This window comes from Meles meles, chromosome 2, assembly GCF_922984935.1.
Source record: "Meles meles chromosome 2, mMelMel3.1 paternal haplotype, whole genome shotgun sequence".
NCBI lineage: Eukaryota > Metazoa > Chordata > Mammalia > Carnivora > Mustelidae > Meles > Meles meles.
The window spans coordinates 92,388,717-92,414,769 of record NC_060067.1 but is presented as its reverse complement, the minus strand read 5'-3'; the positions used below and the strand labels follow the sequence as shown (position 1 = coordinate 92,414,769).

The window sequence follows — 26,053 nt, the reverse complement described above, 5'->3', positions numbered from 1 at the left end:
CACGTAAAAGTTTGTACTTCAAAATCTATTCATCATGATTGTTAATGATAACACATATCTCATTTAATCTGCACACGAACCAGCTCATTTAACTACAGGAAAACCGACCGAGTTACAAATAGTTCTTTCGAGCAAGCCAGGGTTCTTCAATTCTTCCAGATCACACCGACCCCTTTCAAGAAGAGGGCTTCTTCACAGGGCCGCTGAGTATTTTCACGCAGCCTAAATTCTAGCCTGGCAGCAAGAGTCACATCTGAGATGTCAAAAACAAATGATCTTTATTTAAAGGGGATGGACCCGCAAAAGTGGGACCATTGTCCTGTTTACAGCTACTAGGTTAGAGAACTTTGAAGGTCGTCGTGCTGCTGACAGTTGTATCCAATCCTGGCACTCCGTGGCAGTTCCAGCTTCTTAAGAGCCTGGGAAGACACAGGGCTGTTAGTGTCTGAGTGTGGAGTTAACCTTTCAGACAAAAGCCCTTGTTGTGTATCATTTTATCCACTTACAGAGTTGAGAAGCGGCAAGGACCTGTGTTCTAAGGGTGAGTTCCTGAAATCCACTGCTGTTTTATGAGTCACAACCGGCCTGGCAGGAAGGGTATTTGAAGTCATGGTTATCAAAAAGAAGTGATTGTTTTCTGAAAAGCTAAATGCTTAAAATGCTTCCAGAGGGAAACAGTGGGCAGCGAGCATGCTCACTCCCTCCTAAAATCACAGTTGTTGAGTTTGTTTTGAAGATTGCTAAGAGTTCATGAGAAAAATATATAAAGTCTAAGAACCAACATTATATTCCCAGACACACTGACCCTTACTGGTCTCATGTCCCCTTATTGCTGGACTCTGGGGGACACAAAGACTCAAGTAACACTTCAGTGCTACTAAGTTCGTCAACAAGTATTCTGGGAAAAAGCAGAATTGAATTCTTCTCTAGACTTCCCACCAGCGCTGGCCAAAGGCCATAAAGCAAACTCGCAAATTCCCACAGGACCCAAACACCAGGCAAAATCACTGCAAGAGGCCAATCTCTGTTTCTTCTCTATGGTTAAAAAGAAAAGAAAAAAAAAGTGCAAATATTATAGTCTATCCTATGGAGCAACGGGCCAATAAAAATCAGTTTCTGGAAGAGCCCCCAAAGCAGACTTATTCTTTCCTTAACATTATCAGGTACAGCCAGTTTATTAAATTTTCAAAAAATTAGTATCTTTCTATGGTATGTATATCTGTACACTAAATTACCTCTTGGCACTTGGAAATCACAGAGCTTACTACTCAGAGGCAACTGAATGAAGAAAAAATTTAATTTGAAAATACCAAATCCTGTCAGACATTTCTCAGACTCCTGATTTTATATAAGTTTGCTAGCTAATACAGTATATTTCAAGTATAAAGAAAGTTAGGCTTATTTCCAGGTCTTATGGTTTAAATCATTTTTTGTTATTAATACATAGAATTTCTTTTACCCCATTACCTCATTTTTGGCATGTTTACCTAAATTATGTGTGTTTTATGACTGCTGAAATATACATTCAGGGTCCCTAATAAAAATAGTTCCAAGGACCCACTTTTCAGCCTGTCTTCCTTCCTCTACTTGATAACACTAATAATACTCAAAATAATAACATTCATATGTGCCATGGATGAATCCTGCTTTCACAGCCTCCACTTCTTGAGCTCCTTGATAACTGTTAATGATTCATTCATGGAAAACAAAAAACAAAGGATTGCAGCTAGCTCTGAGTTGCAAAGTAGTGCACGATCTAGGAATAAATTGAGAAAATTTTTCTTCTTGGAAGTAAATATCGAACACCTAAGCGTTTTGTTATTTAGAAGACATTTTAGAAGTCAGGGAATCTTTGATATCTTTACCTGATGCAATAATCTGTTTTCAAGACAACACAAAGACCTCGACTCAAGTATTATGATCCAACGCAGGATTACATGGATGGGGATGGAAGCTGGGCAGCCACTCAAACAACCTCGTGAGGCCTGAGGAAAGAGCAAGGGTTGGGGGCGGGGATGGCATTCTTGTATTATGTTTCTACTATGTGCCAAGAACTGTGTTAAACGCTTCCCATAAGTTATACAAATAGCTAACATTAACGGAGCACAAATTTTGGGCCCTGAATTGTGGCAAGTATCTTTCATAGATTATCTCTTTTCTTTTATTGAGATATAATCCACATATAACATTGTATTAGTTTCAGGTGTACAACATAAGGATTTGGTATTTGTTATTTATTATGGAATGATCACCACAATAAGCGTAGTTAACATCCATCACCACACAGTTACAAGTTGTTTTCTTATAAGGATTTTTAAGATCTACTCTCTTAGCAACTTTCATATATACAATATAGCATTATTAACTATAACCACCATACTGTACATTATATTCTCCAGACTTAGACTCTTCATCGTAAAACCGGAAGTTTGTACCTTTTGACTACCTTCACTCATTTCAGCCACACCTCCCTCTATTCCCATAGGCGATCACCACAGGTTATATCTTTTATTAATCAGTAGTTCTTATGGAATAGATTATAGTTAATAGATTATAGTTGGGATTCAGAGGCACAAAGAGGCTAAATAACTTGCCCAAAGTCACACAGTGTTAATTAGTGGACTCTGGATTCAACGTGGGCTTGCACTCCTAATTGATTATACTGTGAATTCATTTACTCCTCAGTATGACGCTGAAAAGAAAGTATTATCCCCAATTTATAGGCAAGGTGTCTGAACTTCAGAGAGGCTAAACCACTTGTCGGATAGTCATTAAGATTATGAATTGCAGGCTAGGTTTGAAACTAGATCTTTGTCTGACATCCCAGCCTGAACCCTGTCTTCCACACTGCATGGTTTACACAGTCTCATTAGACCCCCGAATACTACTCCCCAAGACCCGTTAATTGTGTGTTCTCCAAACTATTTAGCAAGAACCTACTCTGTATAGATTTTATAGGTGACTTTGACCATGTTGATGCCATTAGAAAATCAGATGCTTTGATAGTTTCACTTTGAAGTGAAAGCCAGTCTCTGAGAAAGAAGCATCTGTCTTATAACTTAAAAAGGTGAATTTGACAGTAATTTTGTACTAGTTACCCAAATTCTCTTATTGTCTTATTTCAGTATGAATAGGTGATATTTATGGACTGAGATTGGGGAGGGATGTCATTTAAAAAAAAATAAAGCAAAATCAGAATCTCTACATAAAAGGAAGTGGTCCCCTGGGCTTCATGCCATTCTGACTACATGTGATTGAGGAAACGTTCTTGTTAAATAGTGAAATGGTACCCAGCTTGGCTTATTACTAAATCCATAATAACTTAAGACATTTCAGTAAGAATAATTCTAAACAGAATAATAATGAGAGAGTCACAGGCTTTCAGTGTTTCAAATCTAAAAAATAATTGTCACTGGAATCTTAGAATTCCATGAAATCTTTCCTGGATATGCACAAGGCAGCAGAACTTTCTAGCCACAGCGTCCTCAATGGAGGATTTTTCAACAGTTATTTTTGTCAAAGACTTCCCAACAAGGACATTTTTACACCTTGTGTTTTTCCAGTCTTTTTTTTTTTTCTTTTCTTTTCTTCAGCAATATCTCGTTGTTATTTTGTAAACATCTCCTGAGGAACTGGTTTAATGGATTCTAAACAGGGTTTTGAACATTCCCATCAGTAACTTCAGGGAGAGAAGATATGAACTTCTAGGTTCATTGTAAAACCCCCCTCATTATATTTGCAGAGCTCTCTTGCCTTAATTCAGAGATCATAGAGCCACTAATAAGGTGACTTATAACCATGAGGGCTTACTATATGCTAGATGCATACCTAACAAACATTGACTTTTAGTCATCACAAAAAGACTATAAAGTAGATATTACGATCATCCCATTTTACAGATGAGAAACGGAGGTGAAGAAAAGTTAAGGCACTTTTCTAAGGAGGTCAGGATAAGGCTCAAGACCTGAGAGTCAAACACCAGAGCCATTCACTATCCACAAGGCTACATTACCTCTCTTGATCACAAGACAAAGGTCACAGTTGAAAGAACTTGTCCATCAGAGCGATAAGCTTTACCGATCGCAGAAATACCTCAAAAGTTATTTTAAATCATCTAAATCAAAGTAAGAAATATTAAAAGGACTTAAAGTTTGGTAGCCCCAAATTATAGATACTTGTAAGCAGGTACAAGGCAAAAAGAAACGTTGTAGTTTTCTGTTGGCCTATTTGCTTATAACTCAATACATGGAAGGGGGGAGCCTAACATTTTGCTAGTTACCATTGACTAGAATTTGCACTAGACCAAACTCCTCAAACACCCACTCCCAGCCAACTAGCATCATATATTACTACTAGGGCTGTCCTAATTTACACCAGGTAAATTAAGGAAAAAAAGAAGAGCAATGAAGAGAAATTTCTCAAATTTTAAGAACAATATGCAGAAAAATACTCCCCTCCCCCACTTTTAAATTTAAAAAGTCGTGATTTGGTTTAGGGGAGGCAAAGGTAACTATTTCTTAAATGAAACTCATCTATAATTAGGTGAGAACCTGCACACGAACCCCAAGTGTACAGAGGCACATTTTGCAGTGGGCAAATGTGGACCCGGGCTGAGGGGTCTACTACTGCCTCCAGGCCCACCTCTGGCTTGTAGAGAGGCTCTAGGCAGATGCTTCCGCCTTTTCAAGCCTCAGTGTCCTTCCCTGTGACATGAGGACAATACTGGGTGCACCTCACAGTTTGTGCAGGTTAAATAAGTCCATGGTGTTAGGTGTATAGAACAGTGCCTGACACATAGCAAGCATTTGACAGGTGTTACCTGCTAGTATTATTGCAAAGGTCACTTAACAAACCATAGCTAATATTTCAAAAACTTCCAAGGAGGAAAACGCACACACAACCATTAGACAAGTTCTCTTGTTTTTTCTGTGAATGTGTATTCCAGTTTTAGGGATCAAACACAACTAAAATAGAAAAAGGAGAAACAATGTCTGTATAAATCTACTGACACAAGCAATCTCTTCTCAAGAGGCTTGTGCTGAGAAGTCATTGTTTCTTCTGTTTTCTTCTTACTGAAACTTTATGTCTATGTGCCTCTCTCTTCAGCCTGTTAGACAATTTCTTTCTTCTTTGTCTTCATCTACTGTCCTAGCTTGTAATGGTATACAAAATGAGACCAGGATTCAAAGAGATGGTACAATATTTAAAATAAACAAACAAACAAAAAAACCCTTAACATCAGCATTGAGACTCCACTATAAAGGGACTGTGTTCAATTCAAAGTATCAATGTTAGTAAAACAAGTGTGGGTCCCTTAGCAATATACAGAGAATTCTTATGGGGGGAGGATGCTTGTAAATTAAATATAGTCTCAAATTTGGGTGGTTGGTCTCCTGAGGAAGGTTCTGGTAGGATAGTTGAAGTTTAAATAGGCCTATCCCACAGAAAATAGAACAGCTGGCCACCCTATTGCCTAGGCCACCTCAAGTCAGACACTGCAACAGTTGGGGCTCTAGCAGAACCTGGCTGACCCCGGAAGGCTCTCAGACAGCTGTTCTTACCCCTCCCTCCCAACGCTGTCCCAGGACAAAGGGTCAGCAACCTGGCCTTTTTAGAGTAATTGATCCCCTTGCCTGAGAAGCATGAGCGGTTTCCAAAAACAGGGTGAACCCTCTCTCTGAACAGAGCAAACTCCCAGTTTACAGAGCAAGGGATGAAAAACAATTCTCAGAATTTGAGTGCCTGGTGTAGGGAGGAACCTAGAATTCCAGCTGCCTTTCAAACCCAGGGAATGTTTGTGGGTTTCCTGGTGTGCCTCTAGAATCTCACTGAGTCAGAAGAGAAAAAAAAAAAAATCAAAACAACCTGAGAGGCTGAAAATTTTATTGAGTCCCAAATCGCTTTTGCTTTAAATACATTTAAATTGATTTAGTTCTGTTTTCCTTTTGTACCGTTTACTTTTTTTTTTTTTTTTGGAAAGTAAAAAAAAACAACCAGATCCTTTTCTTGAATGGCATACCCCTTAGTTTTGTTTTCTCCTGACAAGTCTCAGATTGGTAAAGAAATATTCACAAAACTGTCCTCTAGAGCTCAAGATCACCAAAGAATAAGCTGGACTAACATAAATGAAGTGCTAAGTGTCATACCAATCCTTCCATTGTTAGTTTTTTTTTTTTTTTTCCCTTTATATCACACTCAAGAGTTAATTGGTTGTCGGGTCCACTGACTACTTGTTAATGCTTATCAGATGGTGCCAATTATCATTCTTCATATAAACTGAAATAAACTAACTAGATTTTGAATTCTCCTTATGAAACAGCCAGAGAAATGTTACAACTCAGGGTGGGTGCTATTATTGAAGTAAAAAGCAAAGCAAAATAGATCACTTAGAATTTTTTATTTTAACTTTGCACTTAAGTTGACCAATTAACAAGATTTCCTTTACATAGAGCACTTTAGTTTTAGCCAACCATTGTCTTCGGAGGGTTCTAACACACCATTTTCCAACTTTTGTTCCCAGAGGGAAATTAAGACCTTGCCCCCACCCCCCACTCCTGGCCCCACCGTGGAAATTCTGACTTAGTAGGTCTGGGTGGGGCCCAGGGATTTGTTCTTGTAACATACACCCCAGGTGATTCTGATGCTAATGGTTGTGCACCACACTTTGTAAAACACTTTCCTAACACACAAAACACTTAGGTCAACCTTATTCTTTAAAACCCATGAATAGTTTTCCAGTTAGTCCAGTCAGGCACAGCCAGACTTGTAAACTGCACCTGTTTTCCACTGTTCGGAGGCCTTGTCTGCAGTGATCGGCAGGGGTGCGCTGATCTTGTGGGCATGATCTCACAGGTCCACCAGGGGGCAGCAAACCCTCTTTCCGCTCCAAAAGGGCTTCGCAGGCAGCCTCTCTCAAACTTGGGAGTAATTGGCTCGGAACAGTCTTTTTCTTTATTTTTTAAAATAGAAGAATAAAGAGGGCCTTCAGATGGGATTTTGTTGGGCTCCTAAGCAAGGCCGAGAAGAAATATTTCTAGTAAAAGAATGATACAATTTTATCATCTAAAGAAGGGACTATACAAAGTTCCTCCGCCGTTTTTTTCTTATCTCTGGGGAAAGGGATTGTATGACTTCCCTTGGCTGTAGGGCAATAGAGTCTGTTATCTCTGATCAAAAATGTTCTTACTAATAACTAACTTAAATCTCTCTGGCAGTAATCAAAACATTTTTATTTTGGGATCTAGGCTAAAGGAGAATTTTGGAGTACTTTGAGTGCTAATTAGCCTCTTAAAGGGAAAACAAATATGACTGTAAAATTTTCAGATCTAAAAAACACTCAAATTCATGTACTTTAAGGATCACTGGGGGAGATTCCAGTGTTTTCTCTGTGCCTTTCCATTATGATGATCACATGGTGTGATAGATTGACAAACTGCAATCAGTCAGGGGGTGCTCGAAGACTAGGAGAATGTACAGAACAAAGGGACAGGTAGACCCACTGAGTAGCAGCTTTGATCCCAACAAGACCATTGTTTTCAGATCTTTGACGCACTAAAGTTTATTTCTAAAACAAAAAGGATGGTGACTGGAAGTTCCGTAATACGAGATGAATGTTTATACATTTACCAGTGGGAGGAGAAGAGACCAACAAGAGATAGGAGAGTTAGATATTTGAGGAACTATTGTGAATGAGGGAGTAAATGCATCTATTGATGAAAAAGAAAGTTAGGAGTAATCAACAGAAGTTACGAAACAGTAAGTTTCAGTTTAACATAAAACTTCAAAATCTTGTGGGGAAGAGATGGAGAAGGAATTAACATATATGTTGGACACAACCAAAGGTGTTAAGAGCTTTAATACATGGATTTAGTTCTCATAACAACCTTATTTGGTGGAAAATTATCATTTTTTTAATTGATAAGGAACTGGAGCTCAGAGTGGTTAAGAAAAGTGCCCAAAGTCACACAGCTAGTCCTAAGGTGGGAGACCTGCCAAATGACCCCGAGTTTATCTGTTTTCATAGCCTGTGCTTTGTCCCACTACAATGCCATTCAGGTGTGTTGTAAAAGGAACTCCTGCACCTACTTGAAACCTGATTGCAGATCTCGAATCCCTTCCACCTCTGAGACTTTATAATTTGCTGTATATATGTCTTGTAAAAAACTTTTGGGTTTTTATGTTTTGTATTTTGGTGTAGTTCAATACTTTTTTAAAAGCAAGTTTGGTTTAAAACCTGACAAGACAAATTTGTTTGTTCTTTATCCCTTCAATTCCAGGATATTTTTAGAAAAACATCTTAAAATTAAATAATCATTTTTTCTAGTAAGAAAAAAACAGAGCTTAGGGGAGAATATTTTTTTCCTTTTCTTCAAGCCATGAATAGAATGATTTTCTTCAGTTATAGTGTCTGTAAGTATGATTATAATTCCTTTTGACTATTCTTGAAACACACACAGATACTTCTTGAGAAGGGGGAGCACTGTAAAGCTCAGAGGGACCTCTAGGCCTCCGGGAGCCACGAGGTGGGTGAGAAACAGCTGGCAATGCTATAAAGTAGAATTTCCAGTTCCTGTTCCTTGTCATTTCACCTGCATCACGAGATCTCTACACTTCGCTATCAAAACACCCATGTTCCATTGTACAAAATTATATCAGATGTACCATGCATTCATACAGAAAGCAATCTTCTATAAGAAAGAACCATTTGGTATTTATCTTCTTTGCTTTCACTATTCAACCTCTGTTTTGTTGTCCTTCTGCTTTGTTTTTTAAACTTCTGTACTAGTCTACCTAGCACTGTCAACCATGGTCAAAGTGAAAATCCTATCTTATGAATGATGCATAAATTTTAATTATCAGTGTATTTTTGGGGATGACTGCATTGTCAGACTTTTTCCCGTCTCATGTAGACTTCAAATTTTTGCAAAAAGAAAAAAAATGTACTGATTTAGAGTGAACTTCATTTAGCAACTAGTTATAGCATCAAAGTTGCATTTCACCTGAGAATACCTGACCTAGGGTGATAAATTGTAAGCCATTGCCCCCACTGCCCCACCTCCTTCAGGCCCTTTAAATGAAAGAATTTGGAGATAACTTTCCTCTCAGCTAAAACACACACAAAAGCTCTAGCCTAGGTCACAGCCATGTGTGATTCCAAATGGTCAGTGATTGCTGGTCTATGATTTAAAGTTTGAAAAGAACATAACTGCCTTAGACTTAATGATTTCGAAACAGGCAAAGTTAAGGACAAGGACGCGACTGAAAAGTCTGCACATCACTATCAGAAAGTCTCATCATGTGTAAGAAATAGATTAGAACAAAGCGGAGAGGAACTTTTTGATGTATGTAATTTAGGAATCTTTTTACAAAGAGATAACCTCTAGACATTTCTTTTTCTATCCCTCCCGCAGAGTTTTTCATTTTTTGTTTTTTAATGGATAGTTGCTTAAGAACTTCAGGCATACATATTAACAGAAGGGTCCCTACTCTCCATCTCGAATGCCTATTTATAAGGACCTAGACATTTTAGTACCTCCAGAAGAATTTATCTTTTATCTTAGGCTAAGACTATAAATCCAATGTGGCTTAGAGGGTTGATAAAGTGTTTGTAGCTAAATCAAGGGGCTTTGTTAATTCACCTGTGTATCTGCATGAATCAATATTGAAAAAGGAAAAAGTTGTTTGGCAATTGATAGTTAAAACTACCTAATGTTATATCAATATGAAGGTGAACTTGGGAAACAGGAATAGTCAGGGGGATGATGAGCACTGAGATCCTTTGAATAAATGGGTGGCCCACGTAGCAAAGTTTGCCATAGTGTTAATATCTGATATCATGTCTACGAAATTAGATATTGGAGTTTTGTGAGAACATTCAGAAAGCTATAGCAATAGGAAAAGCTGTAATAATAGCTAACAAGAGGGGAAAATTAAAGCATACTAATGCCTCCTGAGACACCTCCTTGAACCATTACTTGGATTACAGATACACCTGTGGTTAGTATTTTCAAGTGACGTCAAGGCCTATTTTGAAGATATGTTCCTGGGACACTACTGATAAAAAGATGTTTCCACGTCCTCCAGTTGTATTTGAAAATGCACCATCGTGACTATCACCCTATACTCTGCTTCAAACTGTATTTCCCCCTGAGGGGCCTCTTTATCTATTTCAGAAAAACAGTCATTCCTTTGAAAACCCTAATTACGTTGTGGCATCCTCATGTCTATAAAATGAAATGACATACAGGGAATTACTACATAAATCCCTCAGACAAGAAAGAGATCATGAAATAAAAATTACCACTCGCACCAGAGAGATGCGGTAAGGCAGTTAAACAAAATTTTTCCTATTCTGTGCTTCAGAAAATACGTTGTTGGTTACTTCCCGGATGAAGTTATATTTTTTTTTATTCCTAATTTTAAACATCACTCTGGGGCCATGATTTTGACGAAGGAAACATAAATATGATTTGGCAGTAAATCTTAAATTTCCCAGGAACAGTAGGTTAAACATTTTCCCCAGGGACCAGGAAATGAATCAAAAGCTCTATTTCACAAGCTTGGAAAACGTAATGGACAGAAAAACAGTTACAAAGATCAAATAAGTCATTTTTCTCACACTGTGTTTTCCACATCCTTGTGAAATAATATTGTCACAAGGTTGATGTGTCTTTGTCATTACCATTAACCAGCTTTGGTTTGTCAGCTTCTTAATGTAATTAGGAGTGTGATAGAAGAATGACTTAAAAACATCCCAGGGAGAAATTTGGAGAATGTTTTCATGTAAAAGGCCCAATCAAGGTTGTTGCATGCTACGTACACATTTCTTAAGAATTCCTTTTCTCAGCCTCTTATCTGAAAAAATTTTCCTCTGGGAAAATCAAAGCCATTCTACTTGGGAAGTGAGTTTGTTTAAGGTATATTAGCTCTATGTCAAATTGCAGGCACACAATCTGTAAAATATATTTTAAAAATACCTCTCTTCACTCCACTTTTTCCCTAGGAATAAGTGCACATTCATGGTGACTTTTCTTTTTTGTGAATGAGGGAGGAAGGAGATGGTTACCCGGATTTGTTTTAGGAAAAGTATGGAGGATATAATGGACAGCTAAAGGTACATTCAGATAGTGAAATACATTTTAAGTAGGTAATAATTTTATACTAGTAATGATGAGTCCCCTTTCTTATGTGCTTACTACATACCAGACACTGACAGTTTTCTTTACAAAAGTCTTCCAAAAGTTCAACAGTTCATTTATTTCATATAGGATCATCAACCTTTGTTTATTGTGAAAATTCCTTTGTTTTCTCTATAGAAACTGATGAAATTGGAACTTTTGATATGTTATTCATTTTTCTCTATCACGGGAATCTGTATGACTTTTACTGCTTAAATCTTCTGAGACAAGAGAACTTTCTCTTCAGAAAATATTTTGAAATGTGTTTAAAATTTTGTTTTTACATTCAAGCCAATTAATGTAGATTTTTATAAAAATGTATTTTAGGGGGCGCCTGCGTGGCTCAGTGGCATAAAGCCTCTGCCTTCAGCTCAGGTCATGATCTCAGGGTCCTGGGATGGAGCCCTGCATCAGGCTTTCTGCTCAGTGGGGAGCCTGCTTCCTCCTCTCTCCCTGCCTGCCTCTCTGACTACTTGTAGTCTTTATCTAATAAATAAATAAAATCTTTTTCAAAAAATGTATTTTAGGACTTTCCGCAAGAAATACAAAAAATTAAAATGGCAATTCCAGCTTTTAAAATAAAACATGGTATATATATATATATATATATATATATATATATATATATTAAAGATTTTTGTTTATTTATTTGACAGAGAGAGAGATCACAAGTAGGAGAGTCAGGCAGAGAAAGAGGGGGGAGCAGACTCCTTGCTGAGCAAAGAGCCCTCCCTATGTGGGGCTTGATCCCGGGACCCTGAGATCATGACCTGAGCTAAAGGCAGAGGCTTAACTCACCAAGCCACTGAGCCACCCAAGCACTCCTAAAATACAGTATATAATAGGAATGTTTTCATAGGCTATAGTTTTTAGAATGGCATACCTTTTTAAGGATAAAGGGAGGTAAGAGGGTAAACCATTGCTGTGTCGTTAATCTCTCGTCACTAATAGATTCAGTGCCTTCAAATGATTTAGGTACAATTTTATTACCTGTGACTTTAATTTTTAAATTTCCCTATACAGACACATACCAGCTGTGCGACCTAGTGTAAATTACCTCATTTTTATACTTCAGTTTCCTGATTTTCAAGATTGGGATTATAGGGTTGTTGAGAGGATTCAGTGAGTTAATAGAAAAACTTGCTTAGCGCTGTGATGAGTACACAGTAAAAAATCTGTACATTTTAGGTCTCGCTATCTTTGCTCTCTAAGGTGGAAAGGGGCCGCGGAAGTATATGCAGATTCCTCCTTAACATCAGGCTTCAAGATCTTACATTGAATGCGGTTACTTTTGTTCTTTTATAACAGACGGTTAAGAAAGATGAAGAAATCTGCAGTTTGCCCACCCCCCCCCGACCCCCACCGCGGAGCTAGCAGAGAGGTGAGGTCAGCGCGTGTTTCTGGCCAGTTCTGCTGCCTGCGTCTGACGTTCTGATGGGTGGGAAGCAGCGCTGCGGTATCTGAGGCCTGCGGTGCTAATGCCACTTCAAAGGCAAGGCTCCCTCCTATTTTTATCCTGGGTCGGCAGCCTGCCCATGCAGTTGCCTCTTGAACAAAAGGTTCTGCCAGGTCTCTGACACCTTTTAAGACCTCACAGGCTCTTCTCCCCAAAACAAGAATAATCGCTACTTGTTTTGCCGTGGGGCGTTCGATTTCTAAACAAAATCTCTCCTCTCCCCCTGCTCCTGAAACTGTAGCCGGCATTGTTACCATTTGACGAGCAAGGAAAATAGGGCTGGAGAGGTGGATGCACACGGGTCACCAGAGGCAAAGGCAGGACTCCCCGGGTCAGTGTGACATCCCAGTTATCCTTTCCAGCATATCACGCTCGCTTCCATTGTCATTTATAACCCTTAGCCTTTCTCGCGAAGGAATTTCCTTCAAACATAAGATAAGCTTTTAAAAACGTGCATTGTTCTAGAACACAAATTTAATCTAAAAGTTAATCTAAAGTGAATACAGATGAATAGCAGAGGCAGAGCCCAGACGAGAAGCACTAGCTACAAGATGGTATCTCTTTTTCTGATGTCCAAGTATGTTTATTTCATGTATCCAAGCAATGTGTGGTTACTTGGCTACTTCAACAGTAGGACTGATTCGTCCTGACTCTCCGAGCTATTCTTGATGAGCAGCCCAGTGCTGCCGATTGCTGTCTGAAGAAACGGACACCCTCCTCCATTTTGTTAGGAGAGTGTTACCACAGGATTTCCGAAAACTCTGCAGGTGAAGAAAACTTAAGATTCACTTTAGGAAGGCAGATCACAGAAAACCGGAGATAGAGACTATTTTATTTAGAGACTAGGACAAAATGACCTTAAAATTCTCCTTATTCCTTGATGTCAAGCTTGACTATATGTGATTCACCTCAAAGGAACATTTATCCTATGCTTAAGGATCTCTAGATACAAGCGTTCTGCATCTCCACGGAGAAATATCTTTCCTGTTAACCTGCTTCCCTATCAGGAAAATTAATCCAAGACTCAAGAAAATGGGAGTGCCCCTAAGAGATAAGTTAGTAGAAAAGGCCATTTCCTACACCTGATTGCAGTCTCATGATAAATGGTGAATCAGCTTTCAGCTTTCCCTTCTGCAATTTTTTTTTTTTTTAAGATTTATTTATTTTAGAGAGAAAGAGAAAGAGAGCACAGTGGGGAGGGGCAGAGGGAGAGGGAGAAAGAGTCCCAAGCAGACTCTAGTGTGGAGTCCGACATGGGGCTCAATCTCAGGACCCTGAGATCAGACCTGAGCCAAAAGCAAGGCTCAGACTCTTAATGGACTATGCCACCCAGGCACCCCTTCCTTCTGCAAATCTAACTGATCCCAATGTCCATTATCTTCTTTTTAAAATAATTTTTTAATAAACATATAATGTATTATTAGCCCCAGGGTTACAGGTCCATTATCTTTTTCTTCTTAGGTCTTATTTATTTACTTTTTTTTCCACTCTTGCCAATATATTTTAGGTTCTCTTTAGGATTCATGCATGAAAGTCTAGGACTTTTCTCATTTGGGGATTCAGAACAGCTTGAAGCCCTCATACTTGCACTGTCCTAAAAATGCAAATGATTTTACTTGCACATTAAAATCTTCTACCAGCTTAGAAAAGTTGATTTGTATGTAAATATTCATCCTCTTTGTTTTGACAAACATGGGTTGGTGTGCAGATTGGTGTGTGTATAGTGAGGGCGGTGGGATGAGTCTCTTTGTGTGAGTCCCTCACTACGTGTAAGTGTTGTGAGAAGGGCTACCTACATCTTGAGGCATGATGAAAAATTTTAGTGAAGCTAACCAAGTTTCCTGGTTATAGCAGTCTGATATAGAAATTATTCATTCAACTAACAAATATTTACTAATTATTCATTCAGCCAACAAGTATTTCCTAATTATTCATTCAGCCAACAAATATTTACTAAGCATCTACTTGCCAGGAACTGTTTTTCATCTAGAGATGTCTTAATGAATAAAACAGAATGAAGCAATAACTCTTACTCTTACATGGAGCTAAATTCTAGTGGGAAGAAGCACATGAACAAAATAAATAAAACACTTATTATGTTAAATAGACATAAGCTTAAAGGGAGATATAAAGCAAAGAATGGGTAATTTTGACAGAGAAAGGGAGAGAGATACAGACAGATAGACAATAGTCAGATAGTGATCATATGATATTTGAGTAAGGCACGAAGGAAAAAAAACAGGAGTCATGCTGGTATCTGGAGTACTGTGTTCCAGGCAGAAGGATCAGCAAGTGTAAAGGTCCTGAGGCATGAGTATGTGTGGTGTGTTCAAAAATAGCAGAGGCTGGTGTGGCTAGATCCAAGTGAGAGGGAAAGAGCCGAAGGTGATGAAATCAGAGACTAAGGTGGGCAAGCAGATTTTACAGGGCCTCGAGGGTCAATGAAAGGACGTTGATTTTCCTTTTTTGAAATGAGAAGCCAGGGTGCCTAGGTGGCTCAGTGGGTTAAAGCCTCTGCCTTCAGCTAAGGTCATGATCTCAGGGTCCTGGGATCGAGTCCCGCATCGGGCTCTCTGCTCGGTGGGGAGCCCGTTTCCCCCTCTCTCTCTCTGCCTGCCTCTCTGCGTACTTGTGATCTCTGTCAAATAAACAAATAAAATATTAAAAAAAAAAAAAACAAAAAGAAATGAGAAGCCAAGAGAGGATTTTAAACAGAGAACTAAGTGACATAATCTGACTTAGGTTTTAACAGGGTAATTTTGGCTGCCCTTTGAGAGTAGACTAGAGCAGTAGGGGTGGGACCAGGAAAATCAATTAGGAGACTGTAACAATAATCCATGCGAGATTATGCTGCTTTACCTTAGGATGGCAGCAGTGGAGGCATGGGAAATGGTGGCAGACTGTGTATATTTTAAAGTCAGCGTTGACAGGTCAGGTGGCATGTGAGGGACAGGGAAGAGTCGACAATGACTCTCAAGATTCTGACCTGCACAGATGGGAAGCTGGAGAACGCCTGGCATTTTCTTCCATTCGCGTGCCTCTTCATAGTCCTCTGCTTTTTAGAAATTCTTATGAATAACTTAAAGGGCAAATGAAATGTCCTTTATTTCTGTTTGCCTCTGTTGGAATCTGCTTATGACAAAATATATATTTGTGATGAATATTTACCGGTCATGTGTTTAAGAGAGAAAGTTGTCGAAGGAGTCGAAATAACATTTGAAGGAGTTGAAATAACATTGGAAATAACATTTGTTGAGGACACCTCCGATACTATGGTACGTTTAAGCAGGGATTGAGTTAAGAGAATTTTTTCGGCTTTCCAGGTTTATGGTATAAAATAGTTTGAACTTCAGAATATAGCCTATTAAACTTCTTTGGCTTCTAGGGCTATTTGCATTGCTTTGGAATTCACTTCATTGTCCTATGTAAACCTCAGACTACACTTCCTTTTTAAATGTCAAGTGTTTCCGGCCAGTTAAATCGATTCCCCAGAAGTTTAACAAGGAAGCTAACTAAGCTGTTTCATTAACTGCTTTCCGTGGATAAGTCAGCATTGAACTGACATGACAGGTTAGCTAAGGTAAGCTGGGAAAGGCCCTCAGCTCCTCTGAGCTTTTCAGGTGACTTGAGAGCAGAGTCCCATGTGTGTCTCACCTTCACAGAAAGGGAGCGAGCGCATCTAAATGTGAGGTATGCCCTAGAACCTGCCACTGACTCCTTCTGGTAAGAAATGGCAAGATGGCAGTCGTAATTAATCCAAACTTAGTCAAAATTTAAGTGATTCTTTCCAAAATTTCTAAGATCTCATTTCATTTAGTTTGCTTGGATTTAAATCTTTAAAAAAAGCAAACAAAAAACAAAAGACATTTTCAAAAAGCGATTTCATTGCAAGTATATCTACCACTTCACTGAGAACTCTGCTGTGAAACTGTGTGGGACCAACTTCCGCACTCGAGCACTTACTAGATTTCTACCCTTATGGAAGGAAGTTATTAATTAATTAACTAATTAATTTATTGTTACTTGCCCTCTTTAAGTCTCACTCTCCTTGTCTTTATCCTTGAAAATAGGGACAATAATAGGGCCTGCTTCATGGGCTTGTTTTGAGGACTATATGAAATACTCTATGTGAGGCAACTAGTAGCCACCTCTTGGCACACGGTATGAGCTGGTAGTGTTGGCTATTATTGAAGGCAGAGGTAGGAAAATGTTTATGTTTAGCCTTCGGTAGGAATATCTAACACCAGGTGATTCCTGAGTTTGGGGGAATCTTTGCAACCTTTGCTGTAGGCATTATATTGAACTGGCTAAAATGTAACATGTACTTTCTTGCACTGAACACTTAAAGGACGCACCATCCTAAATACACACAGACCAAATGTTCTACATATGTATGAACTGTGCCATCTGCCAGATGACAAGTTTCCTGCATCAATTTGAATGACGTCTTCATTGGTATGCTTTCGGTGTCTGTGTTTATGGATATACATTTACTCAGGAAGATCAAGATGGTGTGTCTGCATTAACCTTACCCGACAAACTGAGACAGAAGGATGCAGACTTGAGAGAATGACCACCATAGATGTTATTTCTCCCTCCTTTGAAAATGAGGGATAGCAATAGGATGGTGAAGGTGTTCAAAGAGGGTGGAAGCAACTAGGAATATGTGAAGAAAAGACAGAGAAGTGGAAGCAGGTTTATTTTTGTTACTGGGATCACTGGGGTAACAGTTATGGGGGGTGAAAGTTGGTTCAATATAAGGAGGACATTCTCAACAGTTAAAGCCTAAGGATTGACCAAGATACCCTGAAAACATGTGAGCCCCCTCTCTAGAGCAAGGCCTGAGTGAAATATAAGGTTTCAACTCTTAACACTATTTGAATTTCTTGAAATTAATCCTTAGAAAAATTTTTTCATTCTATTTTTAGCCTATATTTCATTGTTAAAAAAAAAAAAGAGAGAAAGGCTTAGTGTCCTACTGAAAATGGTAATGTTACATGACAGGATATTAAAGCGAAAGTTCCCCCGAGGCCCTCAAATATTGGAGATGTTGCCCACTAAAGTCTGACTTCAGATGACAGTACAGACTCTACAGAGAACACAGCAGGAGCCATTCCTGCCGGAACCCTCCAGTCAGGTCTTGGTTATTAAAAGGGATCAGAGAATGGCAACAAGAGAGAATTTATTGAGGAAGAATTTGGATGCCATAGATCATGGGGTGTGGGTTTGGAGTAGGGGGAGGTCCTACCCCCTCACTCAGACCCGTGTGAGAGAAGAGTTTCAAAGTAGCTTCTTAGAGGGGGACCTGGGTGGCTCAGTTGGTTCAATATCCGACTCTTGATACTGGCTCAGGTCATGATCTCAGTCATGCGATGGAACCCCACATCAGGCTCTGTGCTAGGTGTGGAATCTGCTTAAGATTCTCTCTCTCCCTCTGCCCCTCCACCTGCTCACACTCTCTCAGTCTCAAAAAACAAACAAACAAAAAAAAAGTGTTGTGTTGTTTTTTTTTTTAAAGTAGCTTCTTAGAGAGCTTGTTATGAGATGTCTGCACTGGGATGGGTAGGAAGGCAGAGTAGACCGGGGTCTAACACTCTCCTAAGAAATCTGGAAGGTGAGACATGGGCTGACAATTTGTTTTGGCAAAGAGCCAGGAAATCTGCTGCTGTCATCCCAAAGGCAATTGAGTGTTCTGCGTGACCCACAGCAGGCCAGGAGCAAGGGAGAAATGGATGGGGTTGTCTTGAGGTCTCTTCAAATAGACCCTCTCATGGGGTACCTGGGTAGCTCAGTGGGTTAAGGCTCTGCTTTCGGCTCAGGTCATGATCCCAGGATCCTGGGATCAAGCCCCACATCGGGCTCTCTGATCAGTGGGAAACCTGCTTCCCCCTCTCTCTGCCTACTGCTCTGCCTGCTTGTGATTTCTCTCTTTATCAAATAAATAAATAAAATCTTAAAAAAAAAAATAGACCCTCTCGTAGCTTCAGCTTCCTTGGGGGTAAAGAATGAGTCACAAGTAATCTTTTAGAATAGGGATGAGTTGGCATGAATTGAGGGCTACAAGCAACATGTCCCCGGTGATAGGAATTTCCAAAGATCCTGTGAAAAGTTCCCTTGTCTGGGCCTGCCTGGATCTGACTGTGAAAAGCCGGAGTATGTTACCAAATCAAGTAAAAATTCCCCTCTGCTCTTTGTCTCTTCTCCATCCTTGTACTCTAAGTCCAGGGAGCGTGAAGTTCCAGTTAGCAATTTGAGGGAAGAGAGGAAAGACAGCAAGAAGAAGCCAACTACAGTGCCTTCCCTGAAGGAAAAGGATCTTCCTGAAACAGGATCTTCTCTTCTCCCAGGGAGGAGAGATTTAATTCTTGTTACTGCAAGGGATGGAATATTCTATTTTGAAATGAACTAGGTTGGGTAATTTAAAGTGACCACAGGACTATTCCTAAAAGAAAGCAGAGTACCACAGGACCTGCCATGTTTTCATCCAGTGACGGTGGAAAAAACTTATTTCAGTAAAAAAATTAAAGGGTTTCAGGAGACAAAAAAAAAAAAAAAGGCAACAGGATGACACATCATATGTATTGCTAATTTAACATATGGGCTACAGGTAAGTGCTCATATATCAGAAATTTAAATTCTTTAGATAATAATACAACCCACGGTGGAAAAACAGCAACCAAGGATCCAACCCATGTTATGCTAGGATTCTACCATCAGACATTCAAACTCCAAAATAGAAGAAACACCTCTGTTATTTTCAGGTCCCTTTGGTCATTTCTGACTCAGGATGTATCACGTAGCTTCCTTTTGCTGGCCAAGCAGAGAACAGCATGAGCCTTGGGACAGAGACTGACAGAAGGAAATAGCACCAAAGAACAAGATGCCAAAATTGCTTTGGGGAAATACGTTAAAATTAGGAGTTTGGGTGCAGGCAGAGACCAGAGGCCTGCAATATTTTGGGCACAAACAGTAAGAACAATGCACCTAGAGAACTGTTTATTTATACCACATTTGCATCTCTTGTCTCTGACAGTGTGTACGGTTATGTTCTATTGTTAGCACTGAAAGGAATATGAAGGCTTGTTTGGTGGACTGAGGAATCTGTAGGAGAGCAATAGTCATTTTGTTCACTGAGGTAATTGCTCTCTTCCTTCATAGCCAGTACTGCTACTATATTCGGTATATTTGTATTCTATGGGAGTTTTTTTTTAAACTTTGATGCTATTTAAAATTTTTCCTCAAAACATTTTTTTTTCCTCAGAGAGACTTACTCTTTCAATACCATACTTCATAATTTTTTTTGCTCACATATTCAAATGATTAACATTTATGGCTTAGCTGAAAAAAAATCTCTGATCTCTTCATCATTAGAATATCATTCAGCAATGCTTTTGAGCTAATTTCTGTTAAGTTTCCATTCTTCTGAAGATTTTTAAGTGAAGAAGTGGGAGGAAAAAATGGAAAATAAAATTTTCACTTTCATCCAGGGTTTTGGATGCCCTACCACTGAAGTGTATGCATTCACATTACACTTAATTCTTCCAAATATATTGATAATTATTTCTTTTCCCAGTTGCTAGCCAGTGATGTTAATCACCTGTATGCGTATTTAAGATCACTTCCCATGTTTCTGTAGAGGCCTAGATCCCTTTATTAACATCTCTTCAAGTCTTTAATGTTTTAAAGACCTGACTAAAACAGCCCTCTTAGTGCTAGATCTGATCAAAGACCACATAAGGCAAGTATCATGAGAATTGGAAAACTGCCCAAGGACTCTATAGACCAATATGTCCTCTCTCCTCCGTTAGTAAGGACTAAAGGAAAACATGGACATATACTATGGGAGACAAGAGCTGAATATTTCTTTATCATATTGAATGTTAATACTTCTCACAATTTGGAAAATTCCTTATTGATCCTGTCAAGATAGGTAGAGTCTCTAAAGTGATCTTCCGTGACTGACTAACTTGCCACTGCGAAGCTAACAGCAGTACTGTGTTACATGTTTCTTGAGAGCAAGGACTTCTTGTAAATCATTTTTGTATGTCTAGACTCTAATGAGTGTGCCTGGGAAGTAGCAGGTGTTCAATAAAATTTTTGTTAAATGAGTGAAACCAGCACATAAATAATGTGAAATGGAAATCAAGTCCAAATGGTAACTAAAATTGGGCTTTTCTCCCCTCCCTGATTATATTGTCCAGAGAACTTATTATTAGATCTAGGTTAGGATAAAGAGATTAATGAAAACAAGATTTGTTAGGACTCAACTGGTATTACTGAAATTGTAATGATAACAAAGAAAGAGGCAAGATTCAGTATATTGACCCCCTACTTCTTGATATGCAAGCCAAGAAAGAACCACATACCCTCTTTTTGTGTTTAATGGAAAACAAAAAACCAAAACAAAATATTTGAACCTAAGATAGTTTGTCAAATCCAGGTGTTGGTATTCACTTTAAATTTAAGGACTTGCTTAAGAAAGAAAAGCTGTTGGAACTGTTTATAAAATTTGGGTGCATTTTTAAGCATGGCAATGCTTTTTGTTCCAGAGACACACAATGTTATAATACTTTTAAAGCTGACTCATTTCCCCTAGGTGTACATTTGCTACTTTTTGTCAGAAGTTTGTCTAAGAGAGTTTCATGCTGATGGTAATGTGTGAGGATGTGATGTAAATAACTAGTCTTCCGCGTTCCTGGAAATAAGAAGGGGCAAAGGAGAGAGAAAACAAGAGCTTTCAATAAATTATGTTTCTGCATACTGACAAACCAAACAGTTCACATACACAGGGGAGTATTGCAAGGACACAAAATCTCAAAAAAGTAAAGAATGTAATACACCTAAAAAGAAGCAAATCTCAAATGAAACAAGGGGCAGGAGTATTTGTCTGAGACATGGGCAATATCCTCTGCTTAGGAAGTGAAGAGCCACATGATCTGCAGTGATTGTAAATAGATTTTGAAAAGAAAAAGTCCATCCACTTCATCAGATCAGCAAAATTAAATCCATCTAAGTAGCTCTTGGATTTATTATTATTTTTAATTTTTTTTTATTTTTTGCTATATTTAGTGGCTCAAAATAAGATAACACGTTGGAAGTCATTTGGGAAAAGTAAAAAGCCTAGTAGCTCATGGTCTGTTTCTGGGGTAGTCAATGTTTTGTTTATTTTGTATCACGAAAACAGGACCTGAATGAGCGTGGGCTGTAGATACGGATATGAATATGTGGAGGGCAGATAAGTAAGGGTGGCTCCCAGTGATAACAGAGTCCTAGCAGCGGTAGTTGTGCCCAAGAGAGATGGTAGTGATTGGAACTATGGGTTCAGAGAGGGAGAGCAATAAGAAAGTCCTAAGTGAGGAGCAAGTCCCAGGCCAGAGCTAATAATCCACCAGATAGAAGCAGCCTGTCTTGGCTTTAGCACTAAGTATTTTGGGGGTTTCATTTTTACAGTGCTCAGTAATGTTGCCAAGATTACTTTGGAATAACAGTCAATCAGCACAAACAAAAATGAATGAGATATACTAACATTTTCATTGTTTCTAGCAGATTGGACACTCCCTTTCTCTTCCTGGAAGACCGGTCCCACCCACTATCTCCACAACATCTCCTTGGGTATTCCAGCCTGCTTATAACTACTCTAGCAAACCAAGTGATGAGCTAGAGAAGGCAAACAAGAGACTAACTCCTTGGGAAGCAGCAACGAAGTCTCCTCTGGGTCTAGTGGATGATGCGTTTAAACCCCGAAACATCCAGGAATCCATTGTGGCAAATGTGGTCTCAGCAGCTAGGAGGAAGGTGCTTCCGGGGTGCTCAGAGGATTGGAATGAGAGACTGTCCTATGTTCCTCAGGCCCAGAAGGCCACTGTGAGCTCATCTGCAAGGCAAGAATATAGTGTTGCATCTTTACCTAATAATAATATGTCTACCAATTCCCAGTATGGTTCACAGTTGCCATATGCATATTATAGGCAGCCTTCCAGAAATGATTCTGAAATAATGTCCATGGAAACTAGGTCTGATTACTGTCTTTCAACAGCTGATTACAACTACAACCCACACCCAAGGGGATGGAGACGCCAAACATGAATGTTAGAAAAACTGAACATGTGCCGTCTACAATAGTCATTGTTAAAATGTTCCTTTGTAGGGCATTTCACTTTTCCAGTAGATTTTGATTCACTTTTGGTCTTGGCTTGTTCTCAGAAGTCATTTAGTTGAGTGTGTGTGTGTGTGTATGCACACGTGAGTGATCTCTTTCTTATCTGCTCATGATAGAGAATTTCTTTGAGGAAAAAATTCATTTTCTGCATTGATGTGTTGGCACTTGTATCTAATTCATAATCTTAATTCCATTTATTCCATTAATATGCGGTAGTCTAGGCAACTAAACACTGATCATTTAAAGTGAAATTAAGTATTTTCTTCTAAGTGTCTTTCCAGGAAGGAATTAAAGAAATATGACACGCTAATTGTCATTAGCAATAACAGCAAGGAATAGAACATGGGAGAAGTTTTCCATCAAAGCATGCCACTGAATGATAATTATATAAAAAAGGATTTCCTTGGTGTTATTTTAAGCATTTCTCTGAAACATTATCAAAAATCCAATGAAATTCAGTGTTTTAGAATTGAAATATAGGTGTTCTCAGAAAGAAAGAAAGATTTGGCAGAAAGATAATCATACAATTCAGAAGGACTTTTGAGGCAAATTGTGTAATGTATGGGGAATAGAAAGATTTAGGTATAGAATATATTTTTAATCTATTTAAAGCCAACAGCCGGAGACAGGAATAGATTCTGGGCTCAGGTATTCTCATTTGTCAAATGAGAAGATCAGATTATTTAATCTCTTATATCCTCAACAGCTCTGATATTCTGAGATTCTCTTATTGATAGAATGACCTTTGGTGCATTATTCATTTTTGTTGCTCATCATATAAATGCAGGATTAATTTAGGAGTGGGTTAGGTCATCAGTGTCACTACATGTATAATTAAAGGTCCAAAAGGAATTGTTGGGAGACAGGTTTTGTGCTATGTGTTACATGAGGGAGGGTTGATGTGGAGAAAAATAAAACTGTTAATGGATTTAAGGAAGTGGTAGATGAATGTGTCTGTTATTATGCAACTGTAAGTCATGACCATTTATTTAGTTACAAAACAAAGGCATCATTAGGATCAAAGGAAGCTGAACAGATGCTTGGTCAATTTCATGACCCATGCCTTGTTAGCAGGACCATGAGACAATCAAACATCTGCTCCTTACTACCCACAAAGTACTCAGTACAAGAAAATTCAAAGCATTTAACATCAAATAAGTAAATAAGAAATGAGAGCATCTTAAAAAACTTTTTTGAGTATTCAAAACTTTCTTAGATATTTAAATGTGACTCTTTTGCTCTGTTTTACTCTGTAACTCTTGAATTTATCATTATAATGGTGTCTTTCACAGAATAAAACTTAAAAAAGAAAAAAAAAATCCAGGGCCTAAATGATCCCTTATCTTGGAAGTAGAAGATCAAAAATGTGAAGAAATCCCAAGAAGTTCTCTTATTGATGGACCCAACCAGTTACTAATATTTAGTTACAAAGAAAAGAAAAGTTAAATACTTCTAAAGTTACATTGTTAAATTTCCTTAAATTTATATACTGTTAATTCTCTCAAATTATAAAATATAATCATTGACTCCAAACACTTTCTATGGAATCTTAAAAAATGATGTCTTGTATATTGATTAGTACGTCAGCAAATTCTCAGGCATCCCCTACATTAAAGTCTTACGTGCCTCAAACTTTACTCTATGGCCTAAATCATTCTAGATGCCAGTGTCTCAAGATAAGGGTGATTTAGCAGTAAAGATTACCTGACAGGACCAGATCCTATTTTGTGGCTTTCTTTGATAAATGCTAGTAGTGGTTTTCCTTACTCCTAGGCTTTAATATACTCCAACTCCAGAAATTGATATATATTAGATTCTTCACTAAAACTTTCACTAGACTCAAAATTTAAAAAGCAGACATTGCGAACTTAAATATTATAATAATAAAATAGCCATCTCCTTCTTTGCATTACTAGATCAAAATTATGATTCGTGTGAAGTTATTTGAATTGATTCTAGACATCAAGAGAAAGACAATACATGGCAGGAAAGTTGTAAATTTTTCACTCACAAAGAAATGAACATCTCACAGTTTTATTAGAAATTGATGTTCCAAAAAGTCATTCATTGCAGATATAATTTGAAAAGCAGGAGTGCCGACGTCAATCATCACAAAACGTATTGAGGATATAGAATCTCCTGTTTACTTAAAAATGAGCAAAGTTAGATTGCTTGCATTCAAGCTACTGTTTGAGACAGGAGACTTGTCACGCTGAGATCTGATTTCTGTACGTGAGAATACCTTATATCTGTAAGATAAAATCAGCATTTTTAGAAGGACTGTTGCTTGTAAATATATACCACATTTGTGAAGACTTTTTTCTACTAGTAGCAATCACATAGGTAGACAGAGTTCCTGTTTTACCGTGGATTAAAAAGCATGCCCTAAAATGTTACAGTATGCCAGTCACAGGGACACTAATTTGTCACCTTTCCTCCATCTTGAGTTTAAATATCACATCCTTACATGTGTGTGAAGTGTCCCCTATTAAAATAATGTAGAGTTTGTATTTTAAGTTTTATAAATGCACGGATTCTAGTCCATTTATTTCTGAATATGCCTCTTTTATGTTTCGGCACCATCACTCACATTGGGAAGGGCCACCTTATTAGGGCTCAAGCATATATAAGTATTAATGAATTGGAACTTTGGATAAAAGATTGTAGTAGATAGGCTCAGTTATTATAATTAGAGAGGAATTGTAGAAATGTTTGTTTTTTGAAGAGAAAGTAGATTTTCACATTTGATTTCTGTTCAAAGTAGAAGTATTTACTCTGGCCACACTTTTCTATTAAAAATGACTATGTTCTCCTGCTAGTTAGGTTGACATTTCTGACTGTGTTTATCCCAAAAGACTGTATTTGAAAGATGCATACTAAAAACCAAATTTGTATTAGTAATAAAAAGTAACTTGGAAATCAACCTAAAGAGTGTTTTCATTTTTCCTTGTAAAATATTATTTTGAATTAGTTTTCACCCCAAAGAACTGGGATTTGATATACTCCAAATCCAGGAGTTGGTATATATTATTATATACATTATATTCTTAAGTATGATATATTAGATTATTAAGCTTATCTATTACATATTTTTGAATTTTAGTTTCTATAATATTAGCTTCCAGACACATCAAAAGAATTTCATGCTGATTGGCAACATTTTAACTGTAACACTTAAAAACTTTAGAAAAAACTAAAAATATGATCATTTTGACATGTAAGTTAAGACGTTTGGGGTCCAAACATAAGTTAATATTTTCC

The 26,053-nt window shown here is 38.1% G+C and overlaps 1 protein-coding gene across 3 annotated transcripts in view; it reads left to right on the top strand.

The window, feature by feature from the left end:
* SYNPO2 (synaptopodin 2) overlaps positions 1–25,715 on the top strand; it is a 178,476-nt gene extending 152,761 nt beyond the window's left edge. For 2 of the 3 annotated variants that reach the window (XM_045994660.1, XM_045994655.1), the window contains exon 5: positions 22,180–25,715. In XM_045994660.1, coding sequence (XP_045850616.1) covers positions 22,180–22,719 — 540 coding nt within the window. In that variant the 3' untranslated portion in view covers positions 22,720–25,715. The other variant, XM_045994668.1, reaches the window with a different exon arrangement.
* The last annotated feature ends 338 nt before the right edge of the window (positions 25,716–26,053 follow it).